The sequence below is a fragment of the Neolamprologus multifasciatus genome, chromosome 2, assembly GCF_963576455.1.
Source record: "Neolamprologus multifasciatus chromosome 2, fNeoMul1.2, whole genome shotgun sequence".
Classification (NCBI taxonomy): domain Eukaryota; kingdom Metazoa; phylum Chordata; class Actinopteri; order Cichliformes; family Cichlidae; genus Neolamprologus; species Neolamprologus multifasciatus.
The window spans coordinates 9,550,577-9,568,623 of record NC_140440.1 but is presented as its reverse complement, the minus strand read 5'-3'; the positions used below and the strand labels follow the sequence as shown (position 1 = coordinate 9,568,623).

Sequence of the window (18,047 nt, the reverse complement as noted above, 5' to 3'; positions counted from 1 at the left end):
CTTCAATAATGTCCTCCCTAACCATTCAATTACAGCACCCTTGTATCTTAATGCTTTTGGAATACGCTGCAAGCAACAAACTCGATTTGCTGCTGATCCCCAGGGGGATAGAAATCTGTGAAGGTATAGGGAGAATTTTAAGAAGAAAGTGGGCAGGCAGACAGGCAGGCAAGCTTGAGCTATTGGGTGGAGCAAGGGTGGGAAGGAAGGGAAGGGATCCGACCCGAATGAGAAAATCCTCAGAGAAAGGCGAGTCTGGGCAGCCAGAGCCAGCTGAAAGCCTTCAGGGTGCAGCAGCTCCTGTGTTAAAGATTTATCAGTGGAGGAAGTGGCACCGGCTCCTCTTTTTGGTCTGATTTGAGGCCTGAGGGACTCAGCCCCCAGAGAAGGATCAACCTTCACCGTTCGACCTGTAATTAGTGATTAAGGGTAAGGTCCAGACTTTTGATTTACTCTCCTCTGCTCTCAGAAGGCGATGTTGGTCAGTGGCACGGCACGAGGTAAATCACCTATTGCACTGGAGGCAACAAGCTTGTCAGGGAAAATAGGCTCTGCCTAGAGGAAGCTGCAAAGGACCAGCTGCATGAAGACAAATTGCACCAAGGTTGCTTAGCCAACCCTCTTACTCCATCCTCTATCATGCTCTGTCGCCCTCTTTTTCAAATACATGCTCACTCGAGTTGTCTTTCTTCACCAAGTCTTTCATTCCTTTCTAACTTACTCCCTCGCTCAATCCTAATGACATTCAATATTACCAAAGCTGAACGCCTGTGTAGCCCCAATTGCTTTTGAGTTTGACATTTTGAAGACGAGATAAAAGTATTTTTCCCTGATGCTCAGTATTCATAGATCATATGCATAGACTCAAAGGTAAAAAAACACCCCCCCCCCCCAAAAAAAAAACAGAATACACATTCATCTGAATGCTCTCTGATCTTGGATGGTTGACTTGATTTGTGCAAACTTTCTCCCAAAGCAAGAAGAATCGAGTCTCTGCTTCTGTGTTTTTGATATAGCGCATGAATGACTCTGTGGACTTGGATGTTTGGCAGAAACAGAAAATAGTTTGACTGGTGAAACATTCCCATGTCCTTTGTTTTCCCAAAGAAGATTCGTAGTTTTGCTTTTCATGTTGAACCGCTGTGGCTTGTTGCGCTACTTAAAGAAAAGAAATCGTTCCCTGTATAATAAGAAACAAAACACTAATCAGGTGACTTTTTATGCGTTTATTAAGAGAAACCCACATTGCCGACAGGGAAACATTGCGCCTTTCCTTCATTCCTTACTCGGTAATGCAGAAACAACCTAGCTGTGAAGACCAAAAAGCAGTTTTTGACATCACTGGGAAAACTTGGTGAGAGAGTACAAATGAAAGGTTTAACATAACCATAATTGTTGTTCAGAGGAGAAAAAGATGTAGTCGGAAGAAAATTACAGCTTACAAGATTACCTACAAGACGTTGACTGCGTGTTATAAAAACCAATTATTCCAAAACAATCTTACGTAAGCTCAAAAAAGGCTGAGCTTACACAAAATGTTTATATTATGACACTATGAAGCATTTTTTTTACAGTTCTCTCACCAAACCGCCATTGATAGATTGGCGACCTGTCCAGGGAATACGTTAAAACAGCTGGGATAGAGACTGCGACCCTGAATTGGATAAGTGGAAGAGAATGGATTTAGAGAAGAGAATTAATTTATATTAATAAGTATGTGTACACAGTAGCAGTGTCTTCTTATTCCACCAGAGCTGCTTTTCATTACTGTGTCTTATGCGATGTCTTGCTTTTTTGAAAATTGCCAGTGCTTTTCATTGTGTTTTGTCCTTAATTCTTTATGCAAAATAGGCAAATTATTTAATAATTTTTCAAAGAATAAATAAGCAGACAGGAAAATATAAACAGATGCAGACATGGGACTTGTTAACTCATCATCACGTACTTGTAATTAAGATCTTCTGAGCAGATCTTTTGAGCTTTGACGTTGATAACTGTAATCGCTATTGTCAGAGGCAGCTGTGCTTAACGTTTGCACAGGTGAATTCTGCAAAATAAATAATAAATTTGGGGTTGTTTACATGGAAAACACTGCAGCTCAACTTCAGGTCAAAGACATCGAGCTGCCTTTTATGATGAATCTGCGCTTGTAAGAGATGATTATATAATGCGCAGCTATAGGGGCGGCGTCTCAGCATCTCGTGTCACCTTTCACCATCTTGTGAAGGAGGATAAATAACTGTGCTTTTGCAGCTTGCTAAAACCATCTTAAATATGCAAAAAAAATTACAGGTATTAGGTAAAAGGTGAGAAGATTATTATTATCACCTTCAACCCTCCTCCCAAGAAACGTTCTAAACATCAGGATGGCTTTAAAACAGTCACAAATGGCCTTTGTGAGTGCATTACCTCTGGCTGATCAGCCTCTAGTCTGTTTCCAAGCTGCTGGTAGAGATCCTGAGGGACGGCCTGCATTAGTATGCTACAGAGCTTAAGAGGATGTCTAATTGGACTAATTTTATCACAGCTACCTTGTGGAAAACAAGTAATGAAAAAAATCCTCCATCTTCCTGCTATAAGTAAATCACACAGCACTTAAGCTACAGCATAAGAGAGGCTATATTTCAATGACTTCTTATTTCTTAAATATAAAAGCCACTAGGCCACTAATGCTGCTGACTCCACTATGTGTTGATGCACTTTACTGACAAACACCAGGCACCAGTTTGTGTTAAAGGGGCAGTATACACTTCCACCCAACTGTCTTGGTTTCTGCTAGTTATTCAGCAACATTACAGCCAGGCCTACACCTTCAAATAGATGACAGGAGATGTTAAATGCTGAGAGAAGCAAATGAATGCAGCGACCCGTTTATGCTGAAACATTCCCGACAGCCGGAAAAGCAAGTTGAACCTTTCTCACTCAGAGGGCTGTAGAACTTATTGTAAGAAGTTTCTCCTCACTGGGAATTTAAACCTGACCCATCAGTGGCACATGAACAGTAGTGAAGAGTTAATTCATTGAAACCCCACTGTTTCCAACCTCGTTGTGCACAGGACTAGCTGCCATGGAGAAACATGTTTCACAAGTAAACTTACTGAGTACCCTATGCCCACTGAATCAGCATAGTGTAACTGCAAAGCTCATACTGAAATTGGTAATGTATTGGGGTGGCAGGGGGGGCTGGTCTCACTTGTCCCCCCACAGTGTTGGTTTGCAGGGTGATGAGTCATGTCAATGGGATGAGTCATACATAGACGAATTATACCACACTGATGGACTAAAAAGTACTTTACTCGAGGATTACTTCAAATTAAAAAGTACATCAACTTCTTCTTTTAATAAATTCTGGAGATGTAGCAGAAACATGTTTGAAAACGAGCCACAAGTTATGAAACAATTTTAGCACTTGAATGAAATACTCAGCAGGGGTTTTGACAAGCAACAGTCAGACTATCCATTAACTCTCACTCTACCATGGGTGCTGACTAACAGCAAACTTGACTTAATGGAAGCAGCTTTTCCTAGAAGAGGCCTGGCTGATGGTTTGGATGTCTAATTATAATCTTCAGAGAAGGGTGTAAGTCAACTAATTTACAAGCCTGGCAAAGTCTGTATTACACTACATGTGGGATAACACATGATTAGAGGTGGACTAGGTTGAAAAGAAAAAGAATGTGAATAAAAACAATTATAATAAAAAAGAAACAAGAAAAGATAATTAATAAAAACCAAAAGGAAATCACAACTGTACAGCCAGAACTGTTATGCTCCTCCAAATCAATTTTTAAAAGGCTAATAAGTTTGAGCATTCACTCTAGCGGCTAATTGGAAATGGTTTCTCAAGTGAATCTAGTATTTGCTCAAACTTAGGTTAACTTTTTATATTTTTTAAATTCACTGACAATAATTTGGTTGGCAACATACAGCAAAAAAAAAGGAACATGGCGTTGGGTCAAAAAAATAAAGCTACTACAAGCAATGTTTCATTATAACAATTAAGTGAGCGGTTTCACTGAAATACTCGTCCTTGTCACATCTATTTTTTTTTTAAACCAAGAAGTCCACTCTGCAATTTCCCTTTAGGTAACAAGCTTTTGGAATGCCACCAACACAACAAGCAGCTTAGTTGGGTACAGAGTTGGGTGAATGAGTAATACATGACTCAATTAAAAGATTATTTTTTAAATGACACTCATCTTATTAAGGATTCAAAAATAACTACACATAACAGATATTAGGGAAGACTATTTATGTTTTATGTGTCTAAAATAACAAAAATATGAGCTGATATATTTTTAAGTCATTAATTTTCTGCCTTAAAAATCTGATATGGGTTGGACTCTACTAATGAAAGAAACACTCATCTCGATGTTTCAAACAGATAAATAAAATCCTTCTCCTCCCGCACAAAGCTTTGAATAATCAGGCCCCATCTTATCTAGATACTATATGACCGATATAGAGAATGTCCCTTTCACCTACCTGTGGTTCCTTTTAAAGTAGAAAGGGAGGCAAAGCTTTTAGCTTTCAGGTCCCTCTTCTGTGGAAACAGCTTTCAGTTTGGATTCAGGAGATAGACACACTCTATACTTTCAGGATTAGGTTTAAAACTTATCTCTTTGATAAATCATATAGCTAGGGCTGGATCAGGTGACCCTAAAATAGATCAGGTCACCTGGAATAGACCTAGGCAGCCAGGTGCTTCCCATGATGCACTGTGTTTCTTGTTCACTCACCTTGTTCACTCACTATGTGCTTACAAAGCACTCTGCATTTGACCATTAGTTATAATTAATCTCTGGCTGTTCTCTAAAATGTGTAGAGGAAACCCAGAGTGTGCCTTTTGTCCTGTCTTCCTCCCTTCACCTGTAACCTGTTGCTGCCTTCGCACTGTCATGAAGTGCTTGTTCAAAGGGGCTGTGGTTTTCCCTTTATTATTGTAGGGTCGCTACCTTACAATATAAAGTACCTTTTGATTTGTTGTAATGTGATGCTATGTCGATAAAATTGAACTGAATTGAAAATTAGATTTCAGAAAAAAATATATAACATTATGTAATTACATCTTGTATAATGTCTACGGCTGGCAAACTATTACAGGATGTGAATGACCACGGCAGACCCGGTGACATATTTATGCTTTGCAGCACACTTTATTTCAAACACGGTTGCTGTACATCCACACACTGAGCTGCAGCTCTCCCGCTGCCAGCTCAACATAACAACAATCACTGTCACAGGACCCGGTGCAATACTTAAGTCGGGGAGGCATGATTGCAGATGCACCGCAGGCCACGCCCCGCCATATAGTACCACAGCATTATCTTAGAACACAACTGGATATTGCACTAATATAACAAAACGCACTCATAGCTTACTTCAGGTGTGTTAACATGTGTCTGGATTATTCTTGCACTCGAAAAATGTATTGTTCATTTTGACCATCCCCCCAAAGTACAATAAACAGGCTTGAATTATTTTTTTAATGTTTTTAATATTGTTTAACAAGTGGACAGAAACAGGCTTTTGTTAAAGTAACACAGATTTATTGCCTTAACTACATACTGATCAATCGTGCTAAAATTCGCTTATTTGCTTTAATGCTGATTTTTATCTGCTGTCACGCTCCGTTTTGTAATTTTAACTTATTTTATGTATTTTATTTTTATGTATTTTATGTTACTGTTCCTTTTATTAATTGTGTTTTTTGTAAGGTGACCTTGGGTTTCTGAAAGGTGCCCTCAAATAAAATGTATTATTATTATTATTATTAGTAGTAGTAGTAGTAGTAGTAGTATTAAAATGCAGTCAGCTGCCCAAGGCTCATTTTGAACCAGGAAAAATCATGCTGTAGGTAGATGGATATGGTGGATAACCCCTACATTAATACACATCATGTGTTTTGATGCAGACAGTAGAAAATTCTTTCTGTGTGAGGCTCACAAGAGTAATATATGATAGCTCACGTTACAGTCCATCTTAGCTTCCCACCAATCCCTCAGGAGGCCAGCGGGCACTCCAAGGCTTTTTAGTCTCAGCAGAAATCAAAGAGGTGGTTATATTGGATATGTGTTCTGTCAGCAGATGTCATGGTTCAGATCAATATGTTGATAACCAAGGAGACTGGAGTATATCATTACTATGAATCAGTCAAATATTGTATATTCTATTAACTACATACTGCATCCCACATTCTTTAAATAAACCACCTATTTCTATCATGCTAACAGGATATAACCTAAAGTAGGGCAAATACAGTTTACAGTTGAAATGTAAGAGACAAGGGCGCAAATCTGTATAATGTCTGTGGGCCTGAGAGGGGGGTTTGTTAGAGATAGATTTTCAAGCTAAAAAGTTTGCCTCAGGCTGCATTCATCCAGAGAGATCTTTCCAAATACTTTCAAATTCATTTTCACTGTTGTCTGCCAAGCAGTATGCCTCAAGATTGCATTCAGTAGGTGTTCCCAAACTAATAACATTTAAAGTGCGCGGTGCACAGGCAAAGCACATTGTGATTGTACAGCCAACTTCAAAGAGCTTAAAAAGCTCACTAACACAAGGATTCAGTCTCTGTGAATTGCACGCATCAGCTTTCAAAAGCCCTCAATCTAAAAGCACCCGACTCTGCTAATCTTAAACCACCCTTTAGACACTGTCCATTCTCTCAGCTTGTGGATTTGGTTCCTGAATTTAAATACAACAAAAGTTTATTTGCAAGTGTGCAAAAGAGTGCAAAAAGTCTAAAGTAGTACTTTTTTCTAAGTGCCTTTTGAATTGGCGTAGCACCTTCTGCTCAGTTCTGCTTACTGAGGTTTTTTTCTTTCTGGTAGTTGTTTAATTTGAGTAAAGCAAAGAAAGAGATGGATTTCCACAATACGGGGAATATTTATATTCTGCTATTCCACAGAGGAAAGTATCAGACTTAGCATTAAAGCAGAAAGGATCCTACTAACTACATATATAGTAGCAAGCGTGATACATTTGCCACATGTGCAGGCAGCAGCGTCTTCTTTTAAAAATAAAATAATTCAAGTGCTGCTACTGTATACTGACTAAACATGGCATAAAATTTGCACTTTACAACAAACGCCATAGTGCAGGTATAACTACTGTATGTACTGTATTATAGATTTTGTTACAACACATTCCTGTGTATGATCTGTACATATGGTTTTTGACAATAAAGTTGACTTTGACTTGACATTCGTATTTAGTGAGGCATGTATATTTACCATAGTTGAGTTTATTTTCATGTTGTATTGCTATAAGATTCCTCATATACTTTGCTCTACTCCAGTGGTTCCCAAACTTTTTTCGCTGGGCCCCCCTTTGTTTTACAGAAAAATGCTCGTGCCCCCCCTCGCACGCGCGCGCACGCACTAACACATCCTCCAACCACACACACACATATTTTGCTCAATTGCGGTTTATTTCACACCTCAGTAAACAATTAAGCAAATACAAGTAATCTGCAGGTAGTAATAAAATAAACTACTAACTCTTTTATGCTGCGTCCACACCTACACGGGTATTTTTGAAAACGCAGCTGTGTCGTCCACACGTAAACGGGGTTTCGAATCACCGAAAACTGAGATTTTTTAAAACTCAAAAGCGTTAAAGTGTGGACGAGGAATACAGAGTTCATCACAACGTCAAAGGTATGTGCCTTTTTTCACGTCGACTATGCACCACGTTATTGCTTACATGAGATGAATTGCAGAATGGCAGATAAACAGTATTTTGTCTCTATCTTCAGGTTTTACACTCTTACATATAAACACGCAGTTACTGTCCCTCTATTTAGAAAGGCAGAGGCGTCAAAGTTTAATTCTTTTACATGTAGTTGTTTTTTTCCTGTGTAATAATATTCAACATTGCTATCAATAAATTTTTCAAAAAAAATGCCTCTCTGTGCAAAATGGGTTTAAAAACATAAACAACTGTGGGATACTGTTTGTCCGTGATTTAGACAGGGGGAACAAATCGTGGCAGGATCAGCCTGATATTATTTCCATCCCACTGTAACTTTACTGTATTAAGAGCTAACATCACCAAAATGTCAGGAGTAGTTTAGTCATTACAACAAGTGTTTGTGAACTAAAAATCAAGAATGTGGGATACTGTTTGTCCGTGATTTGAAGAGCCCAGTCCATGCTCCCGAAAAAGGAAAGACCAATTATGCAGGGGAAACCTACCTCAGCACTTGTGCAGGTGAAACCAAAGGGAAGATTTGCTTCACCATATTTTCTAGTCTTTAGCTTAGAATAAAGTTGGTTTGGAAACATATTCAGCAATATTCATCTCCTGCTTTGCGTTTGTGGAGGTGCCCCGTGCTAGCAGTGTCCAAGCATTGTTTTTTCTCTTTTCATGCCACGCCCCCCTGCAATGGCACTGCGCTCCCCCCCCCCAGGGGCGGGCCCCACACTTTGGGAATGTCTGCTCTACTCTAATATGACAGATGTTACTGTATATATCATTTTGCGCATGTAAAAGAGCACTGCCAATGCTAAACAGTCTTCCTTTCTCAAAGGAAACATTGCTGCTGGACTAAAACAGTTCATTTGTAGTCCAGGTCTTTTTCTGTCTCCATTCATCATGTGAATGAAACTATTTGCTGCAGTTGCAGCATTTTAAAACAATCAAAAAGTTGAGTTTTTTTGTAATGCCAAAATGAATCAGAGCAGACTGGTCTTTTTGGAAGACAGATATTAAAGAAACAGACTCTAAAACTGAGTGCTGCAGATAAAGGATGGCAAGAGGTGGTACAGTATGTAAAAGATAAATAACATCATTTAAGCATGTAAAACTTTTCTATGAGACCCCAAAATAAAATCAAGGTGCCTGGTAATGAGCATGATGCGGGTGCTTCAGTGTCTGTGCAATGTGTTCTGTCACTCCTGCGCCAAAAGTTAATGACACTTTGTGATAGATGACACCTTATCTGTTTACCCATGATGCACTGAGCCATCATTCACCAAATTATTCAACGATGACATGGTACTCACTATCAGCAGCATGGCAGACATCATTCATATCTGTAACATCATCTAATTAAAAGACATCACTTCTGCCAGACAGTTTCCTTACTGCTAGCTGAAGCAAATTGATTCTCAACCCCCTTCCAGTCTATGCAAAGCAGGAATGAATAATGCATGGACATTAGAATCTTATCTTCCGTCCTGACAAACAATGTTGCAATACTTTGAATATTCCATAAAGGTGTGCAAAGGGTCCTTATTAGCGCAGCAGTCAGACAGGTGTCGTTTTCATGGGGAGTCATTCTGCCTTTACTGCTGTTCATTTCCAAGCCACACCATAGTTCTGGATACACTGAGCCAACGGATTTACGTTATGATCGTGCTCAGTTTACGATAGCGCTTAAGGTATTTGCATAGATTTTTATAGCTGCCACTCACATATTATGTTGGCAATGAAGTGAGAAACTATAACTTTACAGTGTAGTTTTACCCCAAGCTCTGTGACCAGGCTCTATCAGGCTGCAACCTACAAGTCACCGAAATAAATGTTTAGTGCTCTGACTCAGATTTATATTGGAGATGCCTGTTATTGCAGCATTATCAGCAGCTGCGCACCAGCCCACTCAGATTAAAAAAAGAAGAAGAAGAAAAGAATTATGTATGTTTCATTATATAGCTGCTTTCTACCTGTGCACAGACAGAACACTATCGGCAGTAATAAAATAGATTAGCCATGCCCAGTAAAACTGATTGACTTGTGTTTTTAGTAAGTTCAATATACTATAAAAAATAATGCTTTTCCAATTAGCGTTTATGTTGCATGATTGTGAGCATCAGGGCAAAATACATCATGCAGCGTGGTGATCTACCTGAAATATATATTTTGGGGAGTCTGGGTTGTCTTCCCAGTTGAATGAACAGGTATCCCCCTCGTCTCAAGACACAGTATAATGGACATGTCCCACGTTTTGTTTTTCAAAAGTCAACAAGACTTTTTTTTTTTTTTTACCTCAAATCTGGATTTTATTAAATGGTGAAAAAGGGTGACTACTGTCACCATGACAATCTTCTACCAATCACAGCAATTGCAAGGAGCTTTTCAGAGCTAACTCTCCAGTTACACCAGTGTAACTGGAGAGTTAGCAATCAAACCTAACTCCAGCAATCACTTGCCAACCAGTCTGGTTTTACACATTTTTCTCTCTGGTGTGAAAAGAGTGATTCTGTTTTTCTGTGAGCTTGTTTAAATATCTTACTTGTTCAGTTTGAGATTAATTTTATTTAAATATACACTTATTTATACTTATATGTTGATCTCCCCAGTTTTACTGACACTGAGTGAAAACTAGAAGGCCACGCAACATCACCTTGAAATTAGTTAGAAAACTAACAAAGTCACATTTAAGCTTAAAGAAAAAAATCTGCTGTAGTAGATCACATGTTACTTGGTTTTACATTGCAAAAAAGATGGATGTAGGTTTTCAGGTTTGAAAAGTAAAGCGCAAATGGAAGTGACTTAAAAGACTCGCAAAAAGACCAGTTGTATAAAGATCAACGTGAAAATGACCCTTGGCTCCCTTCCTCTGTGAACTCTGTAAAGAATGAGAAAGGAGGATGTCCTCATTTACCAACCACTTGTCATTCACAAGTCATTACCCAATAAACGTAATGTTCCAGGTCCATCCTTCACTTGTCTGATCCAGCTCCAAAAGATCAAAATACCAATGTCTGATGTCACGTTTGCTACATCTATCTTTTATACTGCTTATGGTTTTAAACCTTTACTCCCTAAACACCAACTAGGAGTAGCACTCGAAGCTCTTTTCTGAATTGAGCGGTTTTTGTCATGTTTCAGGCCTGCTTACAGAACAAAACGACTGCGTTTGCATCAAATGTTTGTGATTAAATATTTTAATACTAGCTCCCCTTATTGATTCCTCCATAGTTAGAAAGATGTATTTCTATAAAATTAACTACTTTGCTGCTTCTCCACTTGAAGGAATGGCAGTGGGTTGGGGTGTTGGCTTTCTGGTCAGTATCTAGAAGAAAGACATTTATTCTACACTAGAGTTACTATCACCTCTCTCTGCTGACTATATGATAGATAAGTACATTTACATAGAAATTAGGAGAACTAAATTCTTCAGTCATGCTGTTAAGTCTCTAGAGATGTTGGTCTTTTTTATCATCATTTCTCTCTGAGCTGTGGGCCTATCTTGAAAGGATGGAAGTATTTAGGAGAGAGAAACAGGTTTGGGCATGAATAGAGTGAAGAAGCACAAGCTGAGCACTACCATGACCTCCAGGTGTGTGATGCACATCAGTAAACCAAGTATTCAATATTGAGTTTTCGGTGAAAAGAGTTGAATTCCTTTGAGCAATCTGATACTGCCCACATGGGATGGAATAAAAAAAACAAAAATCTTTTTTGCTTTATATGTATTTCTATCTCACACTGAGATATACACAGGAAAATGAGTGTGTTACATGAGAACTTTTACCACTATTGTGGATTTATTTCTGTTTGTTTTCTATAATAATATACTCAGAAATCCTGAGATGTTGACAAAGACACATTACTTCAGCTGTGCTAAGCATATTGTTTATTGATTGCATCTGTAACTATTAACATCAATATAGAAGCAATTTCCAGTAAAGCATCTTAAAAAATAGATTATCCAATGATAAATTCTACACTTGGATAATTATCTGCTGTTGTTAAATAGTAACATAAAGTGGCACGCAAGGATAAAAAAAATGAAAAAGTCTAAAAGAGGAGTAAGGCAGGTTGAAAGAAACTCCATCACAGAGGGGGAGATTTACTCACATTAAATATCCTATTTCCTTGTGAGCAGTTAAGTCGGAAACTTGAGAAAAAAAATCTTCTGAAACCTAAAAAAAGAAGAGACAGAGCAACTCAACTCTTCAAAGAATGGGGTTCTGTGTTTCTGTGACTTGCCAGAAGGGGTTTCTCTCCCACACATTCATGTATGATGTGGAATCCAGCAGACTAGATGAGACTCTTGCACTTTGCCATTTGCTCCCGTGACTTTTTTTTTCTTGGTCTCCTCTAGGAAATGCTTCAAATACAAAGGGCTGATAAGATGAAGGTTGATTATGAATTCTCTCCCTCTGCTAAATGTGTCAAGCCAGCCAAATGTCAGAGGATATTCTGTCAGAGGATATTGAGCTGACTGAAAATGTCAGACGGGGAGGAACCGTGAATAGGAAGGAAACAAAAGACAGAAACTGGTGCACTTGTGTTAGTGTGACTCAGATATCACACAGCACCTGTCGTCTTTATGCTGCCTAATGATGGAGATTTGGATTGAACTACTGTTTCTAAGAAGTTGTGACCTGCTTTCTTTTGAACCATTTCCACGCAGTTGGCAACAATCTGCAGGTCTCAGTGAGTAAACTCATCAAATATTTCTCGAGGTTTACCACAATCCTAACTTTGTAATGGCCAAAAGAACAGAAACAGGCTGTCAGTTCAAATAATAACAAGTTAGGTTCTTCTCAGATTTCAAAGAAAAACTCAATCAAAGCCTAATTAAATGCATATTTCTTTTATGAATGCCAAAGGTTTTACACACGTTAAAAAAAATTGCTTATGTCTCAGGAAAACCAGGACCATCACAGGTGACCCCGTGCGCCCCGTTCACCACCTTTTTGACCCGTTGCCCTCTGGTCAATCAGGTCCCACACCTCTAGACTCGTAAACAGGTTCTTCCCCTTGGCCATGCAGACTTTCAATAAACACTATCCCCGACAACCCACCCCTGCCCACCCACCTCAATAATCTAAGCCATGGTCTGAGAACCCTCATCACTCAGGCCCCTCACACACAGACTCTATTCAGACGACGTTTTTGCTTTGCACTCATTGTTCTCTAATGTGTGCCTTTCTCCTATTTTTGTATATATTTCTTTTGTTTTGTATACATCCCTCTTGATTGTATATATTTCTCCTGTTTGCCATTTATTCCTGCTGTCTACTATTTATTTTTTATTCCAGCACAGTTGTATGTGTACTTGTTGAAAGTGTGCAAGGACAAATAAAGGGCTATTCTATACTTTTATGCTATTAAAAAGAGAATAAAGAAGAAACGAGCATCAGTATCAATGAAATATGAGTATACACATTAATTATGTCGTGGCATCTGAGAGATTTTTTTTTTCCAGGGTTTCAATTTACTCTCTGTTTTCTCATAATACTCATAATTACTGCACTACTTTCCAAATCAATTAACTAACAACTGGGTAAAAAGAACGCCGTTGTAAACATTGTTGTAATGTTTACACACTAGGACAATATGAACCATCAACTTTAAAATATAGTTTTTTTTAAAGACAAGAGCTATTATTGAGTATTGACTAAAACTGCAAATTAAAAAAAACATCTGATATATATTTTACTGAACAATGTAAACAGATAATGGGAGTAACAAAAGTGCATCCTCACCAAAGGCTGTGTAGAACTCCTCTTTTGTAAGGTGCTCATCATCGTTCACGTCGTTGTACTTCAGCAAGTCAAACAATGTGCATTCAGAGATGTCCTTGGATAGACCTTCTTGCTTGATGACCTTCAATGAGAACACATCAATCGTTGGTTAAAGAAGGTTAAGAGCATTTTTTTTATTCTGTTTGTGTGTGTCTGTTGTTGTTTTTTCAGTACTGTTCCAGAAATTATAATAAAACAAAACCTCTATGCAATTAATGTTGTCACTAAACAAATCAGCCAGATGTTGACTAATAACATTTTTCTTTTCCACCAAAGGATTCGATGTCTCTTAAAGTAAACCACAGCAGTGATGGCACCGCTTATTCAATCTACAGTGAGTAATCAGCACAGATATGTGTTAAACCTACACAGAGAAGTGTAGGTTTAACACATATCTGTGTAGGTTTAAACTTGCTTCGTGCTCTAAACCCACCAGACAAGTATATCCTAATAAGCTGAACACAGTAGAGGGACAGATGTTCAGTTGCCTTTAAGTCCATCTTAAGTGGGATGAGGCAAACAAAGGCTTATATGGATTGTCTGTGTAGGTTCTCATTCATCCAGGTCATGGTCATTTAAGGAGCTTGGAAAGAAAAGCGACTGGACCTCTTTAAGTGTCTTAAAGACGTTTCATCCGAGAAGCTTCTTCAGTTCTAAGACCAAATGGTGGAGAGTCCCAGGTATTTAAACCCTAGTGGGAGTTGTCCCTTAAGAAGGTTGTTTACCCGCTATTGATCATGTGCCTCATCACATGAGCCAAGGACATCAGCAGAGGTCCGGGTGAAACATTGCCTCACCCTATCATGTGACCTACTGAGATCAAGTGACGCAAGATGTGAGTAGGTGGTAAGATCATTATAGATTTTTTTGTCCACTGATGCAAAAAATGTGTTTATCCCAGGTTTAAACCCAAGAAACAATAGGTGTTGCTTGGATTATACTTGTCATTACAAAATGAAAAATTGAGTACCATATATCTAATTGCCAAGAAAACGGTTTCACTAAAACTGGAATGCACTGGCTGAAATGCAAAGTCGAAACCATCGGGTACTATCTCAGGTCAATTACGTTTTTTACGTTAACCTTATTTGCATCTACTCTTTGACAAGTTGTGTGGCTAGCATTGTCACCTCCCAGTAACAAGATGATGGGTTTGAATCCACCTCTGTGCTGGAATGATGACGTGACCAGCGTGTAATTATGCGCAAAAAAGAAATTAATGGCCCAGATATCAACTATATTCTCCAATTCTCCACTCGCTATACCGAAGCCCAAACATACGATTTTTAAGGCCAATATTGATATTTTGGTGATTTGAACATTTTGCGCATTTTAAAATTTTGCTAGCATTTCTCATACGTAGTTATTTATTTAGTGATTTACACTGGCCAAATCTGCTTAGATCATGTAGTTTTTATGCTTGCTGTGTTTAAAACATGTGTTGCCAAAAGCGAAGTTGCAAAGTGCCCTCTGCTGGAAAAACTACGCAATGTCAGGCCATTCCCCCCATCTTGTTTACTCAGACAAAGCCAATTAACAATTGAAAGTTTAAATTTGAAAAACAAATACAATGGTTTTAGTATTTGTAGAACCGTACATTCATAAAACTACAAAATAGTAGACAGTTTTGTTAATCATTGGCTTTTCAGATTAATATTTAAAAGTACTACAGTTCCTTCAGGTAAAGTGTCAGTCTATCAAGGCTGTGGTCATGTTCGGTACCATTTGCATTGTAGCCAAACTGAAAGTCAATAAAGTTCTGTCACAACCGTGAACAGGTACAAAATACTGCAGTTTTTGTCATCATCCTGATAAAAACATGATCCTATTCAACACTTTCTGCATGGTCCTGGCAGTAAAACATCCATCATACTAGATCAGCTGTCAAATTGCTGATCACAAGGGACGGCTTTATACATCATGCAGTGTCCATCGGATCAGTGCACTTCCCTTTCCCAGATGACTTGCCCAAAATTTAAGAGTTACCTGTGATGCCATGTGAGCTACACCTAACTTTAATTTGAATCTTGAATCACTGAAAAAAAATAATTCAATGTACAAATTTTCTATTTTCATTCTTTTCATTCTTGGGCTTAGAAACAATTTTTAAAAAAGAAGATGATTTCAACTCAAAAACGGTCTTTACTCATTGCTCCTTTCTTTGCTTGCTTTTTGGTCTTTTCATCACCTGGAGTGATGTGGCATTTAAGAGACTTTTATGTGTTGGAATTGCAGGCTTTGATGCATAAACTCCATTTCTGTTCCTACAGTGTTTTTCCAGTGACTCCTCTGGAGAAAAAGAGAACAACAAAGCAGTAACATATCCTGCACATGTTCAGTGGACCATGTGAGCTAAATGATCTGAGGCAAATCATCGATGGGTTAAACAGATATATGTGTGCTGAGATTGCAGCTTCTGCCTGTTTTAAATTGAACCTTAATTTACAAAGCCAATGGAACATTGGCTGGTTACCCAGACAGAACATATGTCTTACAATTAGCAGTTACACTGAGTTTTCTTTTTTTTTTTTTTACTTACACTTAACCTATTCTTGCAATACAGACATTATGTACCATAACTATACAGTTCCTGATAGAAAAGTTGTTCAGCTGGGATGCTTAAGTTGGCCCCCTGTTGCGCCTCCAGGCTTGCAATACACTGGTGGAAACCTTGCTGGATGTGAACATTTTCCACCATCCCAGACATGCTTTCATCTCCTTCACTCGACTCTGCTCTTCCCTCATAACCATAACAATTTACACATCATCTCCCTTACAATTTCAAAAGTTTTAAAGTTGCATCTGTCTCCTCTTTATCCACCTTTACTATTTTTTTTTCACACAAACAAAATAAGATTCTGTGTTATTCATGCGAAAAGAGGGTAGTCGTAAACCCTGCATGCATGAATCTGCAAAAAAAAAAACTTTTGCATTGTCAAGAGGATGAATTAGGTACTGCAGTACAAAACAATACTGCAGGACTGATACTAGGATGTGTGACTTATGAAGCAAGATCTTCAGTGACTGTGCTGTGAATGTTTCAAAAGATTTGAAAATTCATTATATCTATTTTTTATATCTATTTTAGCCCCCCAAAATCCCAAAAGAGGGATCAGAAGTCACCTGTTCGCACTCCTCTTAATTTGAATTCAGCTCTTTTAGAAATATTTGCAGACCTGATAACAACTCAGACTAGACTTCTGCAGTGATTTAAAAGAGCAATTTTCCATTAGTTAGAACCTTGAGATTTGTACTATATTTAAAGGTTTATAGATGCAAGTTGAAAAAAAACTTACATAATGTTTCTTCTTACAGCAAATTCTACAGCATCTTTTATCGTGCTTTTTGTAGACAATAAACGGTATATCAGGGTCAACACTGGACAAGAAGCAGTGTTTTATTTTTTTTTTCTAGTAAAAGATGAATCTTCAAATATTATCTTTGGTACAATGATAGATACGATGAATGCATGAAGAAAAAATACGTTTTGATTTGCCATTTTAAAAGGGCGCTCTAGACTAAAAGGACAGGAACAATTGCTCCCTGTGTCACTTCATGTGCACACTCTAGCACATTGAGTAAGTCCAAGTGAGGGATTTCTGTCCTAGAATTTCAAATGAGATCAGAGAATGCTCCAATTATAAAGGGTGCTTTAGGCCATGCGGGTGGCAGCCATAATTTTGTTAATTTTAAACTGATGAAAAATGTGTGAATTGCTTATGTAGTTCTTTTTGAGGGCTTGTTCAGACCAAATTTGATTTGCATTAATCTCTTCTTTCAAAATTATCATTTCTTAATAAGATAGAACTCAGTCGCAGCTCAAGCAGATGAGGTTAAGAAAACATGCACGGCCCTGCCGGTGCAAGTTAAGAGAGTCATAACCTTACTGTGTAACTTACATCATTTAAGTTGAGCTTTGAATTACTCTGAAAAAAAAATTTCTGAAGAACTACTCAATAAAGCAGAGAATCCATTTGAAAACAAATGATTAATTTGGTATAGGAGCCATGATGGTGAAGCGCTATTAACCCACGAGAGCCTTTGTTTGTTAACTGACTGATTAGATTGAGAAACCTATTTCAAAGTGATATTTGTTCTTCTGTCATTATGTAGTTATTCTGATGTGAATTAAATTAACCCTTTAAGACCTACCATAGAACCAACTCTGCCAGAGCTTATATTATATTTTTACATGCTGTGGAGCCATTTTTGGGAGCATTTCAAGTTGCTATACATCAATACAACCATTATAGCCCAAATTTTAATGATATGTATGCATTAAGTGCATAGTAATTACATAAATTGCAAAAAAGTGCAATAAACTACAAAAAAATTGAAAATCGTTTTTGTTTTTTTAACATATATTTCTAGTTAGAGAAATTTAAGAGGCTTATCCCTCAAAACTGTAAATACAAAAAAGTTGCACAAAATAGTTTCCCACCACAGGAAATTTATTTTGAGTGCCTTCATAATATTATTTTTGAAATACACCAATTTTTATATACTGCAGGAAAAACGAAAATAAATATTATAGTGCTAATTTGCAAAAAGACACAGCATATG

General features: G+C 37.9%; 1 protein-coding gene and 1 long non-coding RNA gene across 3 annotated transcripts in view; both read right to left on the bottom strand.

The window, feature by feature from the left end:
* fstl5 (follistatin-like 5) overlaps positions 1–18,047 on the bottom strand; it is a 200,271-nt gene that overhangs the window by 75,770 nt on the left and 106,454 nt on the right. For both annotated transcript variants that reach the window (XM_085178364.1, XM_085178371.1), the window contains exon 6: positions 13,446–13,566. In XM_085178364.1, the coding sequence (XP_085034490.1) occupies positions 13,446–13,566 (121 nt within the window). The remainder of the gene's footprint in view (positions 1–13,445; positions 13,567–18,047) is intronic.
* Positions 5,407–13,438, bottom strand: LOC146523966 (uncharacterized). The gene is made up of 2 exons (XR_014877021.1): positions 10,134–13,438; positions 5,407–10,086 (listed from the first exon to the last, which is right to left on the bottom strand). It is a non-coding gene; the product is annotated as an uncharacterized LOC146523966 (long non-coding RNA).